The 21,273-nt window shown below is 37.7% G+C and overlaps 1 protein-coding gene across 9 annotated transcripts in view; it reads left to right on the top strand.

Moving 5' to 3' along the window:
• chd6 (chromodomain helicase DNA binding protein 6) overlaps positions 1 to 21,273 on the top strand; it is a 102,008-nt gene that overhangs the window by 59,781 nt on the left and 20,954 nt on the right. For all 9 annotated transcript variants that reach the window (XM_053228965.1, XM_053228979.1, XM_053228961.1 and 6 more), the window contains 10 exons: positions 4,224 to 4,419; positions 4,778 to 4,942; positions 6,099 to 6,278; positions 9,530 to 9,640; positions 10,642 to 10,844; positions 17,579 to 17,778; positions 18,318 to 18,477; positions 20,556 to 20,645; positions 20,850 to 20,953; positions 21,053 to 21,182. In XM_053228965.1, coding sequence (XP_053084940.1) covers positions 4,224 to 4,419; positions 4,778 to 4,942; positions 6,099 to 6,278; positions 9,530 to 9,640; positions 10,642 to 10,844; positions 17,579 to 17,778; positions 18,318 to 18,477; positions 20,556 to 20,645; positions 20,850 to 20,953; positions 21,053 to 21,182 — 1,539 coding nt within the window. The remainder of the gene's footprint in view (positions 1 to 4,223; positions 4,420 to 4,777; positions 4,943 to 6,098; positions 6,279 to 9,529; positions 9,641 to 10,641; positions 10,845 to 17,578; positions 17,779 to 18,317; positions 18,478 to 20,555; positions 20,646 to 20,849; positions 20,954 to 21,052; positions 21,183 to 21,273) is intronic.

Raw genomic sequence — 21,273 nt, 5'->3', positions numbered from 1 at the left:
TTTAGGCTTTAATTCTTTTCATGATTAAGTAGCCTATATGTAGTTACTGTGGAGCTGCATAATTTGATATTAAATGTTACGTGTGAGACTGGTGATTTGCGCATTTAGCTGTAATGCCCTGCATATCCACAGGTGTCATAAATTCCTGCTATCTATAAAATGTTATGTATAGCTCTACACATTGGTCAAAGCTTCCGTAAAACATATGATCAATTTTCCGCCAAGTATTTCTTTATAAATCCTGGCTTCTGCTTGGGAGTACACACTGTTTATAAATGAGTCCCCTGGGGTTTCATTTATCAAAGTGTGCATAGAACTGGTTTTAAATTTGTGGGTATTAACTGTCAGTATGCGGAAACAAGGAAATTGGCATTTACCACGTGTGTGCACACAGCTGTATACAGTGGACATTGATAAATCCTACACAGTCTAACTTGCTCTACTTGTTCATAACTCATTTATATATAGTAAATATAAAGGTAGAAACTTCCTTTTAAAAAGCCAATAGTCTGCTTGTGGTACTGCCTTTTTGTGGACGACATGGAGCATGTCAAAAAGTCTAAGATGATGCACTAAACCTAAGTAATAAATTAGAAAAAAAATAAGCCCAACATGTCCAATACAAGCTTGATGAAGTGCTGTTCTACACAATAAAAGAATCATGTTTCCACCTTGTCACCTTTCTGTTCACGTACATAAATTCCTCAAAACTCAGTAATTTTAAGGCTTTGTGTGCACAGTCTGTTCCCCCAAAAATTTAGCAAACTGTTGATGGCTTGAAAATCGTTCATTATTGTTGTCTTTCCTGCTGCCGTATTTGGAAATGTGATGCATTCCGGCATAAGCAGTATGAATGCATGCATTTTATTTGTCCTCTCCAAAAAGTGGGGCAAGTTAGCTAAAATTGCATTGTGAGCCAAATCTTCAAACAACGCATGATCAGTCATTGTCTTCATTATCCAAAATACTCTTTAGATGTGCCTTTTAAATGATTTTACTTCACATTTCAACTGTGTTACCTGTCTGCACCTTGTTATGGAATTGACCATAGTCAGGAATTACTGTTGTAATATTAAGTGGGATTAAGTGGGTCAGGAGCTCCTCATGATCAGTTCACCTGCTATTTTCCTTTTTTTTTTTGCCACTAGGCGTTCCTGCATACACATGGAGGTATTCCACAAAGCAAACTAACTTGATAAGTTAGGCTTATTTCAAAAAGCCTGGCTAATTTCCTTCAATTTCACTTCCACAAATGAAGCTAATAATAAGCCCCGCTGAGTTACCATGACAACATATGCTTGTGGACAAACCTGCTCCATGTCTGGTTAGTTTTGAAGCTTATGCTGCGTCTCAATTCGCCTACTATTCATCCTAAATAGTTTCCAAGATTAGCATTAGTGAGTCCCACTAGTGAGTATCCCAAAGGTACCTGGATAGTCTACTGTTTCCAGTAGATTTTCAAAGTGTGGCTCTGTGGACACCTTTTCAGCTAATATTGCCCACAACTCTTTGCGAGGGAGGAGGAGTTTGCTTCGCTTATTTCTAGGACACATTTTAGAGAGGTGTAAATGAAATGTGGAAAAATAGATCAAGGGAATGGTAAATTAAATTGTATAGTATTATATAAGGAATAATGAATGAAGAAAAGCTGAAATGCAACGAGGTGTTTGTTTATGATGACTGTGCGTAACTAGGCAACATTATTCTCTTTTGTTACTTGACGTGTTAGAGTGCCCCAGTAGTTGCATACTGTTTTGCTACACACTCAAAAGTATGTACTTTTTCTTCACAAAAGTACATACTTTTAGTGCATAGTATAAGAAGGCGAATGGAGATGCAGCATTAGTTTAGCTCGATGAATTCTATTCGCCAAGCCTTGTGCTTTCGTAGTCTCATTAGGCAGAAACAATACTCAAGAACAATTGTTCTGCTGTAGTGCACACTGAGGGGGGGAAGAAAAGGGAATATGTGGTCAGTCAGATATAAGAGAAAATATGTATCGTTTCCAAAAAAATATTTAGTTTCTCATCAGAATGTGATTTCATTGCTTACAGTACATTTAATTTAAAGAAATATCTAATCTGCTAGTTTGAATTATGGAGAGGTGAATGTGATCAACTTACATAACTTATGATAATATAAACGTGACCCTGCCTCACAGCTACAGGGTCCTCAGTTCAATCCTGAGTTTAGGTGAGTCCACAGTGTTCAGTTTTATTCCAGAGCTTTGTTAATTGCTGAGGTGTTATTATAAGGTGTTATGTAAAACTTATACTAAACAAACGTATACTTTGTTCAGCTGGGGTGAAAAAAAGCAGCTCTTTCATTCGCTGCCCTGTTGCATAATCGAGAAAATTACTCAAGTAGGAGCAAATAAGTTGTCTGGTGGAAAAAAAAAAAAAAACCTACTTGATAAATTAGTTTACAGATTATTTTTATGTCTACAATTGACACAACTAACCCCAAAATGTTCTATTTTCTATTCTGTTCTACAGAGTGAGAGATGCTGTAGTGAACACCAGAGTGATTATCAACAGTATTTAAAGAAAGGTCCCGTTAGCTAGCTACCTAACTTAGCCAAATGCTGTTGGGGTTTCAGTACTTTGCTAGGTTTGTTAACTAGCTAGCTTTCTTATGTTAATTCATACGTGTTTCTAGCTACATTGTGAGCTATCTAGCAAAGATGCCTCTTGCACATCATCCTCAGCATTACCTGGCACTAACGAACATCGAAGTGACATCTTAAGTTTAATACAGAGCTTGCTTACTGTAAAACATCAAATTATCTGGCTAGCTAGTATAGTTTACTCAGCTAGCTAATGGATTTCCTGTACATGTTTTCACAGGTTGAATGTTGAACCGTGAAATGCTAAAATCTCTACGGGTTTTGGCTTGCATAATTTGTAATCATTGCGATCATGATGCTGTTTCCTTTGAAGCTTTTAAAACTGAAATAGCTGATAAATTGGGCCAGGGATGCTCATCTGTCTTCACTGTCTCAGACACTGCTGTTAGCCAAGCATTTGGTACCTGAGTTCCCTGACTTTCTGCAGGAAACTGCTGTATTTTGATTGGCTCTTGAGATTGAATTATTTAAAATTTGCACATAGAGTCTTTTAATCAGCTTACAGTCATCTGGAGGATAAATACTTTAATAGGGACTTTAAACAAGGTTGGCTGCAGGGATGGCTATAGCAACTAGAAATCTGTATTCATGCCATAGCCATGAAAGCTAAAGTCTCTAAGCAACAACTCTAACACTACGGCAGAAAGGAGTGTTTGACAGTCATTTAAAAACGCCATAAGGGGGTCATAGTTTTTGTCTAGTTAGCTTCAAGAGAATTAATGTAGCCTATGTCAAATTCTGTTTCAACATTTGGGTGTTTCTGTGTTTAAATTAAGTGCTTATAAAATATCAGAAATTCATTCATTCATGATGCAAAAGTTGACTTACTGTGATCCCTTCGGGCCCTGGTGTCATTATGAGCAGAGTCTGAGATTTCATCAGGAAAAAAAAAAATGATTAAATAAGTGTAATAAGTGTCTTTGACCACATTGATCTGTATTCATTGAAGGAATTGTATCATTGTCAGGTGTAAATAAAATCCTTATTCAACACACATTAAAAACTTGAAATATGCCAGCATTTTTACTATAGCAGAGAAGCGGGCTATGGTGGCAAGAAGCAATAATTCAAATTCGTGCATGCACAGTCCAGTTCAGTTTTTCTTCTCAAAGCCGTGCCAGTGGACATCATTGCATAAAGTTATTTTTTTTACTCTGTTCCGGTGATCAAAAATAAATTTATTGTATTTGAGTATTTTATTTTTAAAAATCTCAAGTAAAAGTAAATGGTTTAATAATACTCAAAAGCAGAGACCTATGTACTTGAGTACCATTTTGTTACTTTCCACCCCTGTTGCTCAGTTAACTTTGTTCCTAAGTTAAATTGTGTGTTGGTTTTTGCTAGTTTGCTTTGGTTAGCTATGTTACTCGCACTCAAAGACGAGGTACAAGCTTGAATGCATAGTTTTAATTAAAGCAATAGAAGGGACAGGAGACGTCATCCTAAGATTTACCCATGATTAGGACTGTGCAATAAAGAAGAAATGGGAGAAATTCTGGTGGAGTACATTTTCCACAAGTACACTTTCCACAAGACTTTCATTAATAGAAACCAATTGCAGATGGGGCTTTTAAAATTAAGCTGTATTGTGTTTCAGGTACACATATGAGCGTATTGACGGGAGAGTCAGAGGGAATCTGCGACAAGCGGCTATTGATAGATTTTGTAAGGTGGACTCGGACCGCTTCGTCTTCCTGCTGTGCACAAGAGCCGGGGGGCTGGGCATCAACCTCACCGCTGCAGATACCTGCATCATATTTGACTCGGACTGGAACCCACAGAATGACCTGCAGGTCACCACCTCAGTTTGTATAGCACATATACAGAACACAGAAGGAGATCAGAAAAAGTTGTGGGTAGTCTAGAGGTTCTCAACCCTTGTAATAATTGGCTGTTTGACATGATGAAATGCTATAGATGTATTGCTTTTGTCAGTAGGCCCAAGATCGGTGGTGGGGCACCCCTTATCACTTTTTAAGGGAGGAAAGAGACACATCAAGCAGCAAAGAAGAAAGCCAGTGTTTAGAAGCAAATGGATTGTGCCATTAAAGTATAGGACAACAACGGCAATCTTAAACAACGTCTAACATATGATAAAATTGGTTCATCTTTTTCCTAACCATTGTTCTTCATTGTTTTTCATACTCTTAGGCCCAAGCTCGCTGTCATCGGATTGGCCAAAGCAAAGCTGTGAAGGTTTATCGTCTTATTACACGCAATTCATATGAGAGGGAGATGTTCGACAAAGCCAGTCTAAAGCTGGGATTGGACAAGGCTGTTCTACAGGATATTAACCGCAAAGGCAGTCTAAATGGGGTGTGTGTTCACCACTCCTACATTCTACTTATAGAGCACAAGTTTAGAGGTGTGCATAGGTGACAAGGATCCCCCAGAACCCAATAAAAAAAATCACAGGAGGGGCAGTTTTCACCTTCATGCAGGTGGAAGCAGACAGTCAGATACGAAGCCCGTAGGACAAAGAAAGGTCTCGTTCAATAACATGGAAGAGTATTGGACCTGGTGTGTTACTTGTGTAGCACTGCACAATGCATTTACCCTAGTAATTTATTCATCTTCAGTAACTGCTTTATCTTGGTCAGGGTTGCTGAGGTTTAAATTGATACTTTGTTTATACACTACATGGCCAAAGTATGTGGACCCCTGACCATCAAACCCATATGTGGGCCTTCCCTTAATTGTTGTATAGAATGCCTTTGTATGCTGTAGCATTATGATTTCCCTTCATCAGAACTAAGAGGCCTAAATGCCCCTGTGCACAAAGCGGGGTCCATGAAGACATGGTTTACCAGGGTTGGTGTGGAAGAACTTAAGTGGCCTGCTTTTGGATGTACTGGAAGGCTGACTGTGCCCAAGGCCTCCTTGCCAGACATCAGTGCCTGACCTCACTAATGCTTTTGCGGCTGAATGGACAAATCCCCAAAGTCATGCTCCAAAATCTAGTGGAAAGCTTTCTCAGAAGAGTGGAGGTTGTTGTAACAGCAAAGGAGGGGGGAACTATTTCTGGAATGGCATGTTCAGAAAACACATATAGGTGTGATGGTCAGGTGTCCACAAACGTTTGGTTGTATAGTGTATATTGGGGAATAGAACCAACCAAGTTTCTTAAGAAATATCGTGGGAGCAGGCAACACTGGTCAAGAGTGTCTGCGAAAAACAGCTAGGATTGCTTGGAATTCTTTCAGGAGTGCAATTAAAAAATAGTCCTGTACACACCTCTAGACCAGTTTACTTTACTTAAAATTGTACAAAAAATTTATTCCAAGAGCACCCAAAGCCTGACCTCTACTTGATTTTACTTTATTTTTTTGTTTTCTCAAAGTTACAACCTTTCATGCTTGTCTAACTCTTTAATATAAACTGAAGCAGACTAAATTATATTATTGTCACTAATATAACACTATTGCTTCTTCTTCACTGCATCTTTGTTATTCTCCTGATTCTACTGTCACAGGTACAGCAGCTGTCTAAGATGGAAGTGGAAGATCTCTTGAGGAAAGGTGCATATGGTGCCCTTATGGACGAAGAAGACGAAGGCTCTAAGTTCTGCGAAGAAGATATTGATCAGATTCTGCAACGCCGTACTCAGACCATCACCATTCAGTCTGAGGGGAAGGGATCTACATTTGCTAAGGTAAATACAAGAACACAGACATCTGTAGGTATTGCATTTAAATGTTTTGTATCTTATTTTCAAACATTTTAGTATTATGTCTGACTGGCTGTTAAACACATCTCAAGCTGTTCTTCCTTTCTCTGCCTCTTAAACACACAGCATGTTTTCACAAAGGCTGTAAACTTCTCATTAATATTCTTCAAGCCCCCCACTTTTCATTAATAATTCATTAGCATTAGTTCCAAAATACCCCAGGGCCGTTGACACTGAATACGAGGAAAACATGAGGAAAATATCTAATTTTGTGTGCTACAAGAAGTATGTGATCAGTGAGTTTACACTACAGTTTATTAACAGTAGTCTGCTTCATGTGTAGGCAGGCCTAAAGATTTAGCAAGGTAACATGCCTACACCAACAGAGTAGCTAGCTATTGCTATGTTCATCAACCAGAGAAGTTTTCTAACTACTACTGTGCCAAACCCGGTCAGCAGTACTCTGATTCAGTATATAATATCATGAGCCCCTAACTAAATCAATCGCACTGACATGGATTCTTAGTACTGTCCTGAGAGAAGTGTGCTGTGTACTTTACTCGCTGGTTATGAAGAGAGTTTATGAAGTCTTCAAAGAATGAGTCTCAAATTGCATATTAAATAGCATATCAAAATAATACACCACCATTTTATACTTTATATGAAGTTGCTTACTGTTTAGAATGACATTGTGTGGTTTGGTTCATGGCCTATCTCTCTTGTGCTGAATGTTGAGACGTGGGCCAGTCCCAATAGAATATGGGAATGCTTCATTCTGTAAATGTCTGTAGTCTTAACCACCTGGAAAACTAGGTGTTTCTGACACTAGTGAAGAGACCATGCAGATATTAAATTTTCTAAGTGTGCTTTAAGTTCTTTTCACATTATAGCTCCTTTAATCTCTCACCATAGGAAGAAAGGGGCTAGTCTGCGACAGACTCCACCTGCTAGTTTAGTCGTACCATGTACAATATCAGTGCAGTATTCAGAAAAGTTGCAGAAAAGTTGTTCATTCCCTTTACTCTTGCACACATGAACACAGTATGGAGATATCCACTTAGCAGCTTATGGTGTTATCAGAGCTTCAGATGCCCTGTCCTACAGAGCTGAGTCTAGGCCTCTCTTATTTCCATTCTCCATTCTACATTAGTGAGTGTGTTCTCATTTCTGATATTATGAGCATTATTTTAGAATGCGCCTGGGAATTGTAGGGTCCCTTTAGCCTTGAGTCAGTTTTTTCTTTCCCATAACTTTCACTTGCCACTCACTGTTTTTGTATGTTGGCCATTCACCTCTAAGGGCTCTAGGGAGTTGGAATGTTTTTCTCCACACTGTATATATTCACTAAGTTGGTTCTTCCTCTGCTTTTAAGAGCATTGTTATATGTTGCTCACATTGTACACTCTCTGGTGAGCTGTGCGATTCCAGAGTGAGTAAAACAGTACTGTTCATTTTCATGTCAAGCTGGACCTCCCTCAGTGTTTTCTCCCTTCAGGTTTTGTAATATGCTGGCATTTTGCTAATTAACTGGCTAAAAGAGATTCCTTCCATACCATTTTTTACACCCTTCAATTGGATTGTCCTAATAGTCTGCATTGTACCAAATAGAAAACTACTGCTTACACTTATGCAGACGATGTCTGAATCTTTGGAAAACAGTCATTGAAAAATTGGTACTCTTTCTACATGCAACACACTGTTAATTCTGAGTCTGTTCCCAGGATATCAATCGCAAAGGCAGTCTAAATGGGGTGTGTGCTCACCACTGCTACATTCAACATTCAATATAATGCCCACAGGACAAAGAAATGCCTCATTCATTAGCATGGAAGAATGGACATGGTGTGTTACTCGTATAGCACTGCACAATACATTTACCGTAGTCATTTACTAATCTTCAGTAATTGTTTTATCTTGGTCAGGGTCGCAGTGGTTTAAATTGATACTACCTGGCAACAAGTATGTGGACACCTGACCATCACATCCATATATGGGTCTTTCCAAAATGTTGCCACAGTTTGCCACAAGTTGGAAGCACACAACATTACAATTTCCCTTCACTGGAACTAAGGGACCTAAGTGCCCCTCTACATACCATGCACTGTTCACTGCAGTGTCTGCTGTTCTTAGCTCAGATTTCTGCTTATTCTCAGTTTAAAAATGAAGAAGAAAGGAAGGGGTCTGAATGGCTTCTGATGCAGTTCAGCTTGTAATTATTTAAACAAAGATGAACTGCATCAGAAGGTATTCAGACCCCTTCCTTTCTTCTTCATTTTTAAACTGAGAATGGGCAGAAATCCCAGCTAAGAACAATAAATATTTTAATAATATTTTAATTACCAGTATATTAAAATATAATATATTATGTAATATAATAATTAATAACCAATATTTATATATAATAAATATTTATATTTAATTGATATATATTTGGTTAACTGTCTTGAAACAGTTTTGATCAGTGTTTTTCAGTGACTATGTATTGGTGCATGTGAAAACTGTTCACGTAATTACTGTTTGACATTTTCTACTTTTTATGGTATGAAAACTACACAGTTTTCATGAACTGAAATATGTTTCTCTTTTGCTGAAAATCGAAAAATTGACCCACCTACCTCTACATTTATAACTTAATCTACTTGTGGAAAAACATTACTGTCAAATTTGAAAGAATTATATGTTTACAATAGGAAATTCTGATTATCAGTTCGATTATGAAATTAAGTCTGATCACCTGCGATAGACTAACACACTAACATATTGGTTGGGAAATATTTGCTGATTAATTCAGTCATTTCTGTTCTCTTGGCTAAATTTCTTGTTATTATTGTCTTTTACTACAAGTGTCCAATTTTTAAAAAACCCCACTCTACTGACTTCAGATGGATTTTTCCTGACTGCCTCATATATAACTAAATTTTTTAAAGACCCTTTTGTGTTTTGGCTGCTGGCTGTTACACAGTTTATTAAAAATTATATTTATAGATGAGGGCACAAAAGTGATAGCATGCATTTGGGGTAAATAGTGGATTTTTTGTTTGTTTTAAAAAGGGGGAAAATGAATGTAAAAAATTTTAAAAAGTAAGTCTAGAATCCTAAAGACCTAAGCACCAAGTGTGTTTAAACATTTTAATCTAATGTTTAATTTACATGACTTGTTCAACATGATTAACAGTTTTAATAAAATGACAATATCTGAAGTGTTGGCTCAGAGTCTATTTTATGTACTTTCCCAGGCTAGCTTTGTTTCCTCTGGAAACCGAACTGACATCTCTCTGGATGACCCGAACTTCTGGCAGAAATGGGCAAAAATTGCTGAGCTGGAGATTGACTCAAAAGAAGAGAAGGTAAAAATGCCAATTGTCCATTTATTTTTATCAGGAAAAATGCCACACTGTGCCAACCTTGGGCCAGAGAATTAGTCCAAGGGCATCTCTGAGGGAAGGGCTCAGGGAAAAAGAGAAGAAAGAGACTTGATTTAAATATCTGGGTTTCATCATGGTTGAAGCAAATAGGGGAATTTAAAGAAAAAAAATATAAAATTGCACTAATTCATGCCAGTCCTTGCCAGTGATTTGAAATCTATCAATTGTGGTTTACATTAACGCGTCTCCTTATATTTAAATTTACAGGCATTCGGGAGCTATCGTAGGATACATACCAAGCCTATCTTTGCTTCTGAATGTCGAACAGATGTGACATGCTGAGCAGCTTTACTGTGGTCACAAACTCTTTTTCTTGCTGTCTTATTAAAAATCACATTTGGATGATGCTTTACTGAGAAGGAAACACTTTAAAACATGCTAACAACACAAGCAGAGTGATTAAAAAGCTGAACAGGCTGACTGGCCTCTTCTCTTTGTCATGGTAACACTGACAATAAAACTCAACTCTTTACTTTCTTAGAATAAATGTACATGATTTAAAGACATTTTTCATAATCTTTTTATGCCTTTATAAATCTGGCAATAATTTTGGAGCTGACTGTACATATTTTCTATATAATGAGTATTAGGGTTACTGGTCATAATGTGTAGTGTTAAGTCACATGAGAAAGGTGCTTTGGGTGAAAGTGTATAAGCAGTTTTTTTTAATTTATAGGCCCATGTGTGTCTGTATCTGCAGGACCATGTAAAATGTTTTTGTTACATCAGGATTTAATCATCTACTTGTTTTGAGATTTAAGAGAACTGCAAGAACAATGACAAAATAGGAGATGAAGGTAAAAACCAAGAAATGCATTTGTGTGCTCTAGGGAAATGCTGTCATCCTGTTAGCAAGTGGAAGCAGTCTCATTAACTGAATGTATGTGTTTCGATAATACATCTTCTCTTGACATATCCTATAGGAGAGTCTTGTGATTGATACACCACGTGTGCGGAAACAAACACGACACTACAACTCATTTGAGGATGATGAGCTAATGGAGTTCTCAGAGCTAGACAGTGACACAGAGGAGCGTCCCTGTCGTTCACGACGCCTTGGTGACCGCAACAAGCGATATCTTCGAGCAGAATGCTTCAGAGTGGAGAAGAACCTGCTCATATTCGGGTCAGTCTCTGTCACACATGCTTAGTACCTTTTCTTTCGACAAACTATTGGTTTCCCAAAAGCACTGTATCAGAAAGGCTCCACATCTTCATAAAGTAAATAAAGCTCCATATCTCTATCAAGCACCAGTACAAATTAATAATTCAACATGCATACTTTTATCTTGCTTCATTTGTCTAGTTTCAAGTAGGAACAGCTGCCATTTATCACTGTTAAGTGTTATGTTAAGTCTTAATGTTTATTAGCATTCTGAGTGGCACTAATAATTAGATGGCAATATTTTGACTTAGGAATATGTCATACATGCCAGTTATTCCAGTCAGGTAATATGAAGATAATAATTAAAAATAAATAATAAAAATAAATAATTTTTTTAAATAATGCCCTATCAAGACCAGCCAAACCCACTATGTTTTGGTGGGTCTTTGCCAAATCACTTCCATAGACTTTCTACAGTAGAAAAAAAAAAAACCACACACACACGCACGCACACACACACACACACACACACACACAATAGGTGGCACACCATTTGACACTAGCTTTCTTAATATTCACTTCTTAGATAATATGCACTGCATAGATCTGCACATACACAACAACACATGGTTATATGCTATGAATTTATGTATTAACAGGCTAAAAAAAGATATTTTTTATTAGAACACAGAATTGCAGTTGAAGACTTTTTTATTACTTAAAAATCCCACATGATATTTTAAATGCTATAGAATATCTGGGCATTTTTAAATCTCTTTACGTACAGAAAGAAAAAATTCCAAAACATTGAACTTCCCGTTCTAAGTTTTACATTCATTCATTTACCTGGTCATTATTCCAGTTAATGAGAAGAGATTGAATGTGTGTGTGTGTGTGTGTTGTAGTGGTGTCCTATAAAAGATGCCAAGTGTGGTCACTGACAGAGTCTGTGCTTTCTAAAGAAAGAGCTGTTTTTTTAAACCATATCCTGATCAGATTTCAAAGGAGAAATGTAGAGATGCATGAAGCTGGAAAAGGCTTCAAATTAGGCTTGTGAGATTGTGTGCAATACACAGTCATCCTATCATGCCCTCTAACTATTGCTAATTGTATTGCTCATGGCTTTGGAGGAGTGTAGGCTGCAGTGAGGCTGACTCGGGAGAAAAAGAAGGGGTTGTGGCCAGAAATCCATCATGTGTGTTGTATACACATTACATCATTAGACCAAAAAAAAATTTCCTGGAAGCTGGTTACAAGTCAGCTGTAGCCGAAGTCACTAGCATTAACATTTAGTTAGTTTTTTTTTAATAATTATTATTAACCACAAGTTAACAAGGTCAGTAATGGTAATGAGATAAACCGAATGAGTTATGAGTTGCAAATAAGCTCACTGTAAAATTTAAGTAAATTATATAAATTATATATGCATGTGTTCTGAATTCGTGCATAAACATGTAACCCTGATAAACACTCTGATTGTTTTGTTTTCTTAATTTAATCATGTTTTGCACAGCGTTACCTGTTTGGCAAGCATGGACAAAGGGAAGCTAAGATGCATCAGAGAAATATGTTTTGTCACTCTGCTCCAAAGTCAGAATACACCGGCTATAAGATTTGTATAGGACTACAAAATAGGATAAAAGGAAACGATGTACAACAAAGTTTATGTTTGCAACAGAAATTTAATTTGTCCAACTTGATAGCCATCACAGTAGGTGGAATGTTGCTGATTTGTGATACTATTGTCAGTTGTTTCAAAAGATCGGATCATGAGCAACCAGGATCACAGTAAAACACCTGCCACAAATCTCTACAACTTTCTAAAGTCTCTGTTCATGTCTTCAAATATATACTGCTGCATGTCTCAAGTTTAGAGAAGACCACCCAAATGTTCTACAGCATTTCTGGGACATTGAATTGTGAGACTTTTTGTCAGAAATGCACAGCATTATGCCTTTGTTGGAAAAAAGGCATTGCACACTAATTCCAAATGCTAATCCGAACTGTAAAGCATGGTGGAGGGAGCATCATGAATTGGGAATGCTTTACTGCCTCAAGGCCTAGAAAGTTTGCAATAATTCAGGGAACAATGAATTCAAAATTGCATCAAGAACTTTTACAGGAGAATGTCAGGGGACCGGCCAATCATCTGAAGCTTAATAGAAGATGGATTATGGCAGTGACCCAAAACACAAGAGTAAATAAACAACAGGGTAGATGAAAAAAGAAAATATATGTTTTGGGATGACTCTTGTGCAAGTGTGATCAACAACTGCAGAAATGTCATACCAACCCAGGATATTCCCACCAGCAGATGTCATGGTCCCCACTGATTGCCAAATATTATGGTCATGTATGTTGTTATCCTACTGATCATCTGTGCTGTGTTTGCCCCTCGGTCTTCTCTCTTGATTTACTCTATTGGATTGTATTGTGACTACCCGTGCTCCGAAAACTGCCTGGTTAACAACACTGAATTGTTTTGTGAGTTCACAGTGTATGCTCAGACTTTGCACATGGATCCTCACTCTTGCTGTGAGTCTGGTCTGATCAAGACAGTGTTTTGTGCAGGTTATTGTTGCTAAAGGAGGTTCTGCCTGGTATTAAATACAAGGGTTCACATATTTTGTTTACAGCCTGGACTGTGATTGATTAATCACTGTGTAAATTACAGACTTGAAAAGAAAATATGGGTTATTAGTTTTTGGCAATATTATATAATTTGGCCATATTCATTGTTGACTTAAGCTTGCATAGTGAGCATTTAATACCGGTTTTCTGCACAATCTTATTAACACTTCAGGCATAACAGCATACTTATCTGATAACAGTTATGCATGCGGAGCGGAGTTTGCCGAAAACAGAGGCGTGACTCATTTACACATAATTCAGACCTTAGAATTAATAATAATATGGTCTTAATTATGTTTTGGGCTGTTAATACATAAATATTAATTTATTATAGTACATAAATATGATACAATTAATTAATTAATAGTATCGCTCCTTTAACAGAGAAGATTGGAGGAGACAGCAAGTCAGAAACTTTTTTTTTATCTTGAAAACTTAAATTATTAATTATATTAAGGAGAGCTGCAACCTTAACAGATGAGTTCTTGGTCAGATTATCCTCTAAACCATCTCTTTATAGAAAAGCACATTAAAATATAGCTGTAAGCAGCAATCATCAGGATCCAAGCACTTTTATTTAGATTTATAGGCTTATACTGTCATCTTGTCATGCAAAATATATCTTGCACACTGCAATGTAATATTGCACACTGAATGTTTCAGTAACTATAATCTAATCTGGCAGTGGTGGCTGAAAGGTTAAGGCTCTGGGTTACTGATTGGAAGGTTGGGGCTTCAAGCCCCAGCACTGCCAAGCTGCCACTGTTGGGCCCTTGAGCAAGGCCCTTAACCACATCTGCTCCAGGGGCACTGTCTCATGGCTGACCCCAGCTTCCTAGCAATGGAATGACAAAGTTGAATCTAATCTAATCTGTATAATGTTGTATTGTACATATATTCACTATATGACAGTATATGTTTACTCAGTTTTATAAACAGCATTAAAAACAACAAAAATAATAGTAATTTCTCTTCTGCTGCAGCTGCTTCTTTTTTTTTCTTCTTATTTTTCTATTTCCACTAATGTTCCACATGACACAATAATTAGCAAAAAATGTAATACTGCACCAAAGAAACAAAAAAAGTCAGTGTATGACAAGTAAGTTGGTAGTCAGCTAAATGCTGTAGTACTGTGGCTTTGGATTTGAATGTTTTGATAAGAGAACATCTGAAATGTGGAATACAAATAAGAATGTCAGAAATGCTTGCTCATGCAGATTTATTGCCTGATGCTTCCATCTTGTGGTGTAAAGAGATCACATATTGTATGTCTTAAAATGTAACAAATCCTTTTGACCTATAAACTGTTTGTTCATGAGGCTCAGGTTGATGCAGATATATCAGCATTGGCATGACACATTAACATGACATTTTCAACCTTATGACTTATTATTATTAAGGCTAGAAATTGCTTTACAAATTTCCTCACTAGTTAGAGGTGAAATGAGTCTAGCGTTGTGCACAGTACCAGTAGCGGGAAGGTCTAAAGAATTTAGGAACTGGTCAATAGTGGACTCATAGTGGACTCAGTAGTTGAGTGTAAAGGGATTTACAATACTTTTCAAATACTTTGTAAATTCCATCGAGGTCATTGGTTCTTATTTGAAGTAGGGACTCTATAATCTTATATATTGTGTGTCCTGCTAGTTTTTTCCCTAGTCTTCCTGCTAAAACTTTTTCAGCTTTCAGGCCTGCCTCATAGTACTTTTGCTTCATGAACCTTATACCGTTCTCCACTACTTCACTGAGAATTTTGTCTATTTCTTGCCTAGTTAGCCTAATTTGCTCTAGAATAGAGAGCGGTCTATTAATATTTTAGGCCAATTCCAACTTCTTCAGCTTTTGTTGCAGATCAAGTAAAGTTTCAGTTTTAAACCTTTTTATCAGTGCGAATGATTTTTCCCTCAAAACTGCTTTGACTGCATCCCATAATATGGCTGGACTTACATCTCTGTTATTTTTATCCTGTAGATATGTTTTTAAGTCTGCTGCAACTGCAGTTCTAAATGAAGCGTAGTTCAGCATGCCAGTATTTAACCTCCACAATGTTCTCTTTGGTCTACCATCAAGGTGCAGTATAAAATATAAGCTAGAATGACCTGAAAGACCTATTTTACAATCCTTCAGTCTGTACATATCTCTACTGCTACAGCTATAGTACAAAGGAATCAGGGCTTAACTATAAAGAACCTTTTTTCCCTATATATCTTAAGTACATTTAGATGATTAAAAGCAACATTCACCAGATGGAATGTTAGAGCTAAAAAAAAAAAATCCCAGTCCATCAGGTTTCCAAGTTGAACACGTTTAGCCATTCCATGCAAAGTATTCAAAAATGGTCTAGAATAGTACACACGTTTGAGATTTGAGACACAGTGCTAGTTTAAGTGGAGGTAGATGACGGGGGAAAGTTGTCCATTTTTATTGCAGAACTCCTATGCTAGTACAGCATGTCATGATAGCAGAAAAAGACTAAAATAGCATGTTAAATGTGGATTGTTTGAATGTGACTTCCAGTGACATTTCAAAATAAAAATGCTGTACTAAAGAGGAGATTTTGATTTTCTTTGTGACCCCATTTGTAAATCAAGTGACCAACTGGTATAAGCAGTGTCATGAAATAATGCAGCCCTTGGTTGTGAATAAATTAATTTTCAAATAATAGCTCAAAATGGACTTTTTCACATGTAGTGATATTCTCTAAACAAAGACAAGGCCTTTTCTTTTAATGTTTTCTTAAAGTGGTTTTAGGGCTGCCTTAGTGAAATTGAAGCTGGATATTCCCCTATACACATCTGATCGATACCTAATACTTACAGTCACCCGTGATTGTGACTGGGCTATCCCACAATGCATCAGTTTTATTAATGAGCCCTTATGCACATTCAAGATCACATAGAAGCTGTAACTTAATCAAAGAACACACATTCTGGCTCCAGTGGCAGATAAGGAAGCACTAACATTGACTCACTGGTGGCCTTATGGCTTGGTGGCTGATAAAGCTCTGTGTGTAAATCCTTGGAATATGAATATGATGGTATGGCATATGGGTTGTATCCCTAACACAGAGTGCATTTGCTCTGTATGTAATGTAGCTAACCTCACATTTTTCGGGCATAGGAGGGTTTCAGAAACTGCAACAGCGGATACGTGGAGTTACGCGGAGTTATGCAGGATGCAGCGCTGTGCAAACGTAAACACTAAAACACATTTGTGCTAGATCAGGTTGTGACTTTGCCTCAATGGCACGATTCACTGAAATTGCTGTGGAATCTTGGCGTTGTATCTGAAAATACACATGGACCACCCCCAAACACAGGGGTCTAGGTCTTGCAAGACCTGCAAGACTGGTTATACCGAAAAGTAGTCTTTACTAGCCTGAGTGCCTGTCCAAGTTCTTTTCTAGATATTATATGATCAGAAAAAAAAGAATGTTAGACATAAAAGCGGTTTTGGCGTTAGTTGAAAGCTTAGCACCTGTCACCAATAGTACAAGGGAAAGTAATAGTGACAAAGACATGTGCATGCACCCATTAGGTGTTAGTCCAGTGCACATTTTCTCCTTGCAGAAAGAAATCGGTGGATCACTGACCAGCTGTTTGTGTGCTTTGGAGAGCTCCATATAGAGGCTCAGGTTAAGGGTTAAGGAAGTCATCGGGCATTCTTGAACAGTCCACAAGGAGTGTCTCTTTTAGATATGATTTTTACCGTTCAACCGTAAATTGAAGTGTATGATAGAAGTATTTATTGCAAATACTGTGTTATACTTTACTGCATCACTTGTTGGAAGGTTTTGTGTGTGTGTGTGTGTGTGTGTGTGTGTGTGTGTGTGTGTGTGTGTGTGCATGTGCGCGCACTCAAGAAAAGATACCCAGGTGATACTCACTGCCCCGGCAGGGTTCATAGAACCACAGTTCCATATGTAACTACCATTTTATTTCCTGGAGAGAAATAAAAGGCTTTTTTGTTTGCAATAATAGTCAGTAACCATAGTGACTTTTGAACTATATGCATGTGTTTTAAGTTATATTTTCTTTGTTAAAGCCACTGAATTTGGTATTCTTGTATTAAAAATGTTTATACTGGCTGGAATATTAATATTAATATTCAAACTATATGTACAGGTGGGGGCGTTGGAAGGACATACTGAATCACGGACGTTTTAAGTGGCACCTTACAGAAAGAGACATGGAAGTGCTGTGCAGAGCACTGCTTGCCTACTGTGTCCGTCACTACAAAGGTGACGACAAGATCAAGAGCTTCATCTGGGACTTAATCACACCCACCAAGGATGGGCACAATCAAGCACTCCATAACCACTCAGGTAATAGCGACCTTTAATATCCAGTCTGTTGAATGTATTGAATGTAGAGCCATGTATGGAACAATATGATACAATATGCTGTAACTTTACGGCCCGAAAAATCTATTTTTGCATTAACTGTCTCAGTTTCTGTATTTGACCCTGTGAAAACCTGTGGTTTGAATGGGAGAGGGGAGTCCATATGCACAAACCTATATAAGAATATAAAGGAGCTTAAAATGTTCTGCGTGGACTAAGAGAAAATGTTCTGCGTGGACTAAGAGAAAATGTTCTGCGTGGACTAAGAGAAAATGTTCTGTGTGGACTAAGAGAAAATGTTCTGTGTGGACTAAGAGAAAATGCAGTACTTCATGTTTTTTTGTGTGTTTTGCAAAAATATCAGAATATCATGTATTGCTTGTGTTAATCTTTTTAATCAGTCATCAAGGGTGCCAGTAATACTTGAATGGTAAAACTTTGCCATTTCCATGCTCACCAGAATATTATTAAACACTGATATGTTGTCACTGAATTTTCATTTAGATTTTCTTTCTGTGCAGGACTGTCTGTTCCTGTACCCCGGGGCCGTAAGGGTAAGAAACTTAAGAACCAGTTAAGTCCTCCTGAGCTAAAAAATGCTGACTGGCTAGTTCACTGTAACCCAGAAGTAGTACTCCAGGACGACAGCTACAAGAAACACCTCAAACAGCACTGTAACAAGTGAGCCACATCAAAACACTGCTTTCTGTGTTGATGTTATATTTGAAATGGTTGAACGGATTAAAATCAAAAAGGTTTAGGATACAGGTAAGAAAATGCAATTGGTTAGATAGGACAAAGAAAAGAAAGGGCTTTCTTATTGCATGCTATCAAAATAATTTACTGGCATGTAGATTCGGAGACTTGGTCATGACTTGCATCTATCCTTTTTTTTTGTTAGGGTTAGGTTTCTCTCATATTTCAGTGTCAGGTGAAGCTAATTAACCACAAAGGCATTTGCTTTTTTGCCTATCTTTACCAAGGGTGGTAATTCTGGCGCTGTCTGTATATGATTGTATATGCAGTCATGGGATAAAGAAAGGAAATCCTCCTTCAGTTCTGTGTTTTTATTTATCAGGACCTAAATAACAATTGTGTGGTCCTCCCCAAGTTCTATAAACAAACAAGTAACTTCAGGTGACAACAAAAATCACAACAGATTTCAATATGTTGTCATTTTTTCCAAAAAGAGTAAGCCAACATTCAGAAACCCCAACTGCTCCCCGGCACCGCAGCAAAAAAAAAAAAAAAAAAAAGGCTGCCCACTGCTCCGGGTGTGTGTTCACAGTGTGTGTGTGTGTTCACTACTGTGTGTGTGTGTGTGTGTGTGTGTGTGTGTGTGTGTGTGTAAGATCGTCTCAATGACTGCAAGTTTCCCAGGTCCTGTGGCTGCAAAACAAGCCCAAATCATCACCCCTCCACCACCATGCTTTACAGCTGGTATGGGGTGTTTGATCATCACATACAGCGCCATGTTTGGCGAAAACCAAACACGGCGTGTGACCACAGACATCTCCGCCGTGGTCTCATTAGTCCAAAGGATATGGTTCCAGAACTTTTGTTGTTTGTTCTGATGCAATTTTGTAAACCTAAGTCATGCTGCTATATTATTTTCGGAGAGAAGATGCTTTTTACTAGCCACCCTTCCATGAAAGCCATTCTTGTTCAGTCTTTTTCTGATCATGCCGTCATGAACATTTAATGTGCTTACAGAGGCCTGTAGGTCACATGATATAGCTCTTGGGTTTTTCTTTATATCTCTCTTAATGGTCTGACGTTGGACTGAATTTGCTCACTCCTAGGAAACTGGCAACTGTCTTGAAGGCTCTCCATTTATAAACAATCCTTCTCAATGTAGAAGCAGCAACAGTTGCTTCTCTTAGGTCATGGCTGATGTCCTTTCTTTTTGGCATGATGTAGACACACACCTGAGTGCTCCAGAGCAACAAACTGCCAAAAGTTCTGCTTTTATAGAGGTAGTCACACTTCTTGATGATTAACTAATCATGTACAATTTATTAGTAACAACTGACTGCTAATTACTCTCTTAGTGATTGTGGAAGTAGGAAGAGTGTACTTATTTTTTCCCATCTGGCTTCTGAATGTTGGTTTACTTTGCGGGAAAAATGACTACACATTGAAATCGGTTGTGTTTTTTTGTTGTTGTTTTTGTCACCTGAGGTTATTTGTATTTTTATAGAAGTTGGTGAAGACCACACAATTGTTATTTATGTCCTGATAAATAAAAACATAGAATTGAAGGAGGGTGTACTTTCTTTTTCCCATGACTGTACAGTGCAGTCCTAGTTACACACTTTATTGATTTGCTTCTGTGTTGCAGTACATTTGAACTTATATTAAAGTAACTGGACTAAGACATCATTCATTCATCTTCAATAACTGCTTTATCCTGATCAGTGTCACAGTGGGTACAGAGCTTATCCTGGGAGCACTGTGAGCGAGGCAGGAACCCACCCTGGATGGGATACATAGTAAAGAAAATTATTATTACTATTATTATTATTATTATTATTAATTATTATCATTATTATTATTATTATTATCATTATTATTATTAAGCTTAGCAATAGCAAACAAATTTGCAGGCCATGAAAAATCTTTACTGGGGATAACTGAAGAATACTTTCAATTATGAAGACTGAAAAACAGAATCCGCAGTGTAGGTGTGGATATATATGGTAACACCCCAGCATGACCAAAGATGTTAAAATGCAAACCAACGCTATGTCTGTGTATAGGGTGCTGCTGAGGGTGCGAATGCTCTATTACCTTAAAGCAGAGGTACTCGGGGAGGCTGCCAATCAGGCTCTAGAAGGAGTCTCGGCCAGGTACTGTGTTTGCCAGCCTACTATTTTTTCTACATTAAAAGATTTTGTGAAGCAACTGTGTCAACTGTCAGTGGTTCACCCAAAAAAAACTTTAGTCTAAGCAGTAGCTCAGCTATGCTTTTACTAACTGGTTGTGATGCACTGTTTGCTTTTTCTTATTTTTTTTTTTTATTGCTTAACTCATGAGTTGTGTGCGTTTGGTAGCAAACTAGAGGTGGCCCTGCCGGAAGTTGACTACATGGAAATCCCTACTGGTTGGTGGGATGCTGAGGCAGATAAATCTCTGCTTATTGGGGTACACAAGCACGGTAGGATGAAACTACTGAAGGATGGGCATTAACTAGTACATTTTATTTTTACATTAATCATTTTTATGTTGACTTTAACTGGTGTATGTCATTGTGTAGGGTATGAGCGGTACAATGCCATGCGCGCAGATCCTCAGCTCTGTTTCTTAGAGCGGGTGGGCATGCCAGATGTCATCGCACTTACGGCAGAGCAGGGTGGTGCTGAGGCTGCGCCAGATGTAACAGATAGGTAAATTGTGCTTGACAGCAATAGTAGGGGTTGTGTTTTAAGGTGGCCAGCTGTTTTTAACAATTCATTACAGCTTAAACATAAGAAATAA

This window comes from Pangasianodon hypophthalmus, chromosome 2 (genome assembly GCF_027358585.1).
Source record: "Pangasianodon hypophthalmus isolate fPanHyp1 chromosome 2, fPanHyp1.pri, whole genome shotgun sequence".
Classification (NCBI taxonomy): Eukaryota; Metazoa; Chordata; class Actinopteri; order Siluriformes; family Pangasiidae; genus Pangasianodon; species Pangasianodon hypophthalmus.
The sequence above is the reverse complement of the archived record's forward strand: the minus strand, read 5'-3'. Positions and strand labels throughout refer to the sequence as shown.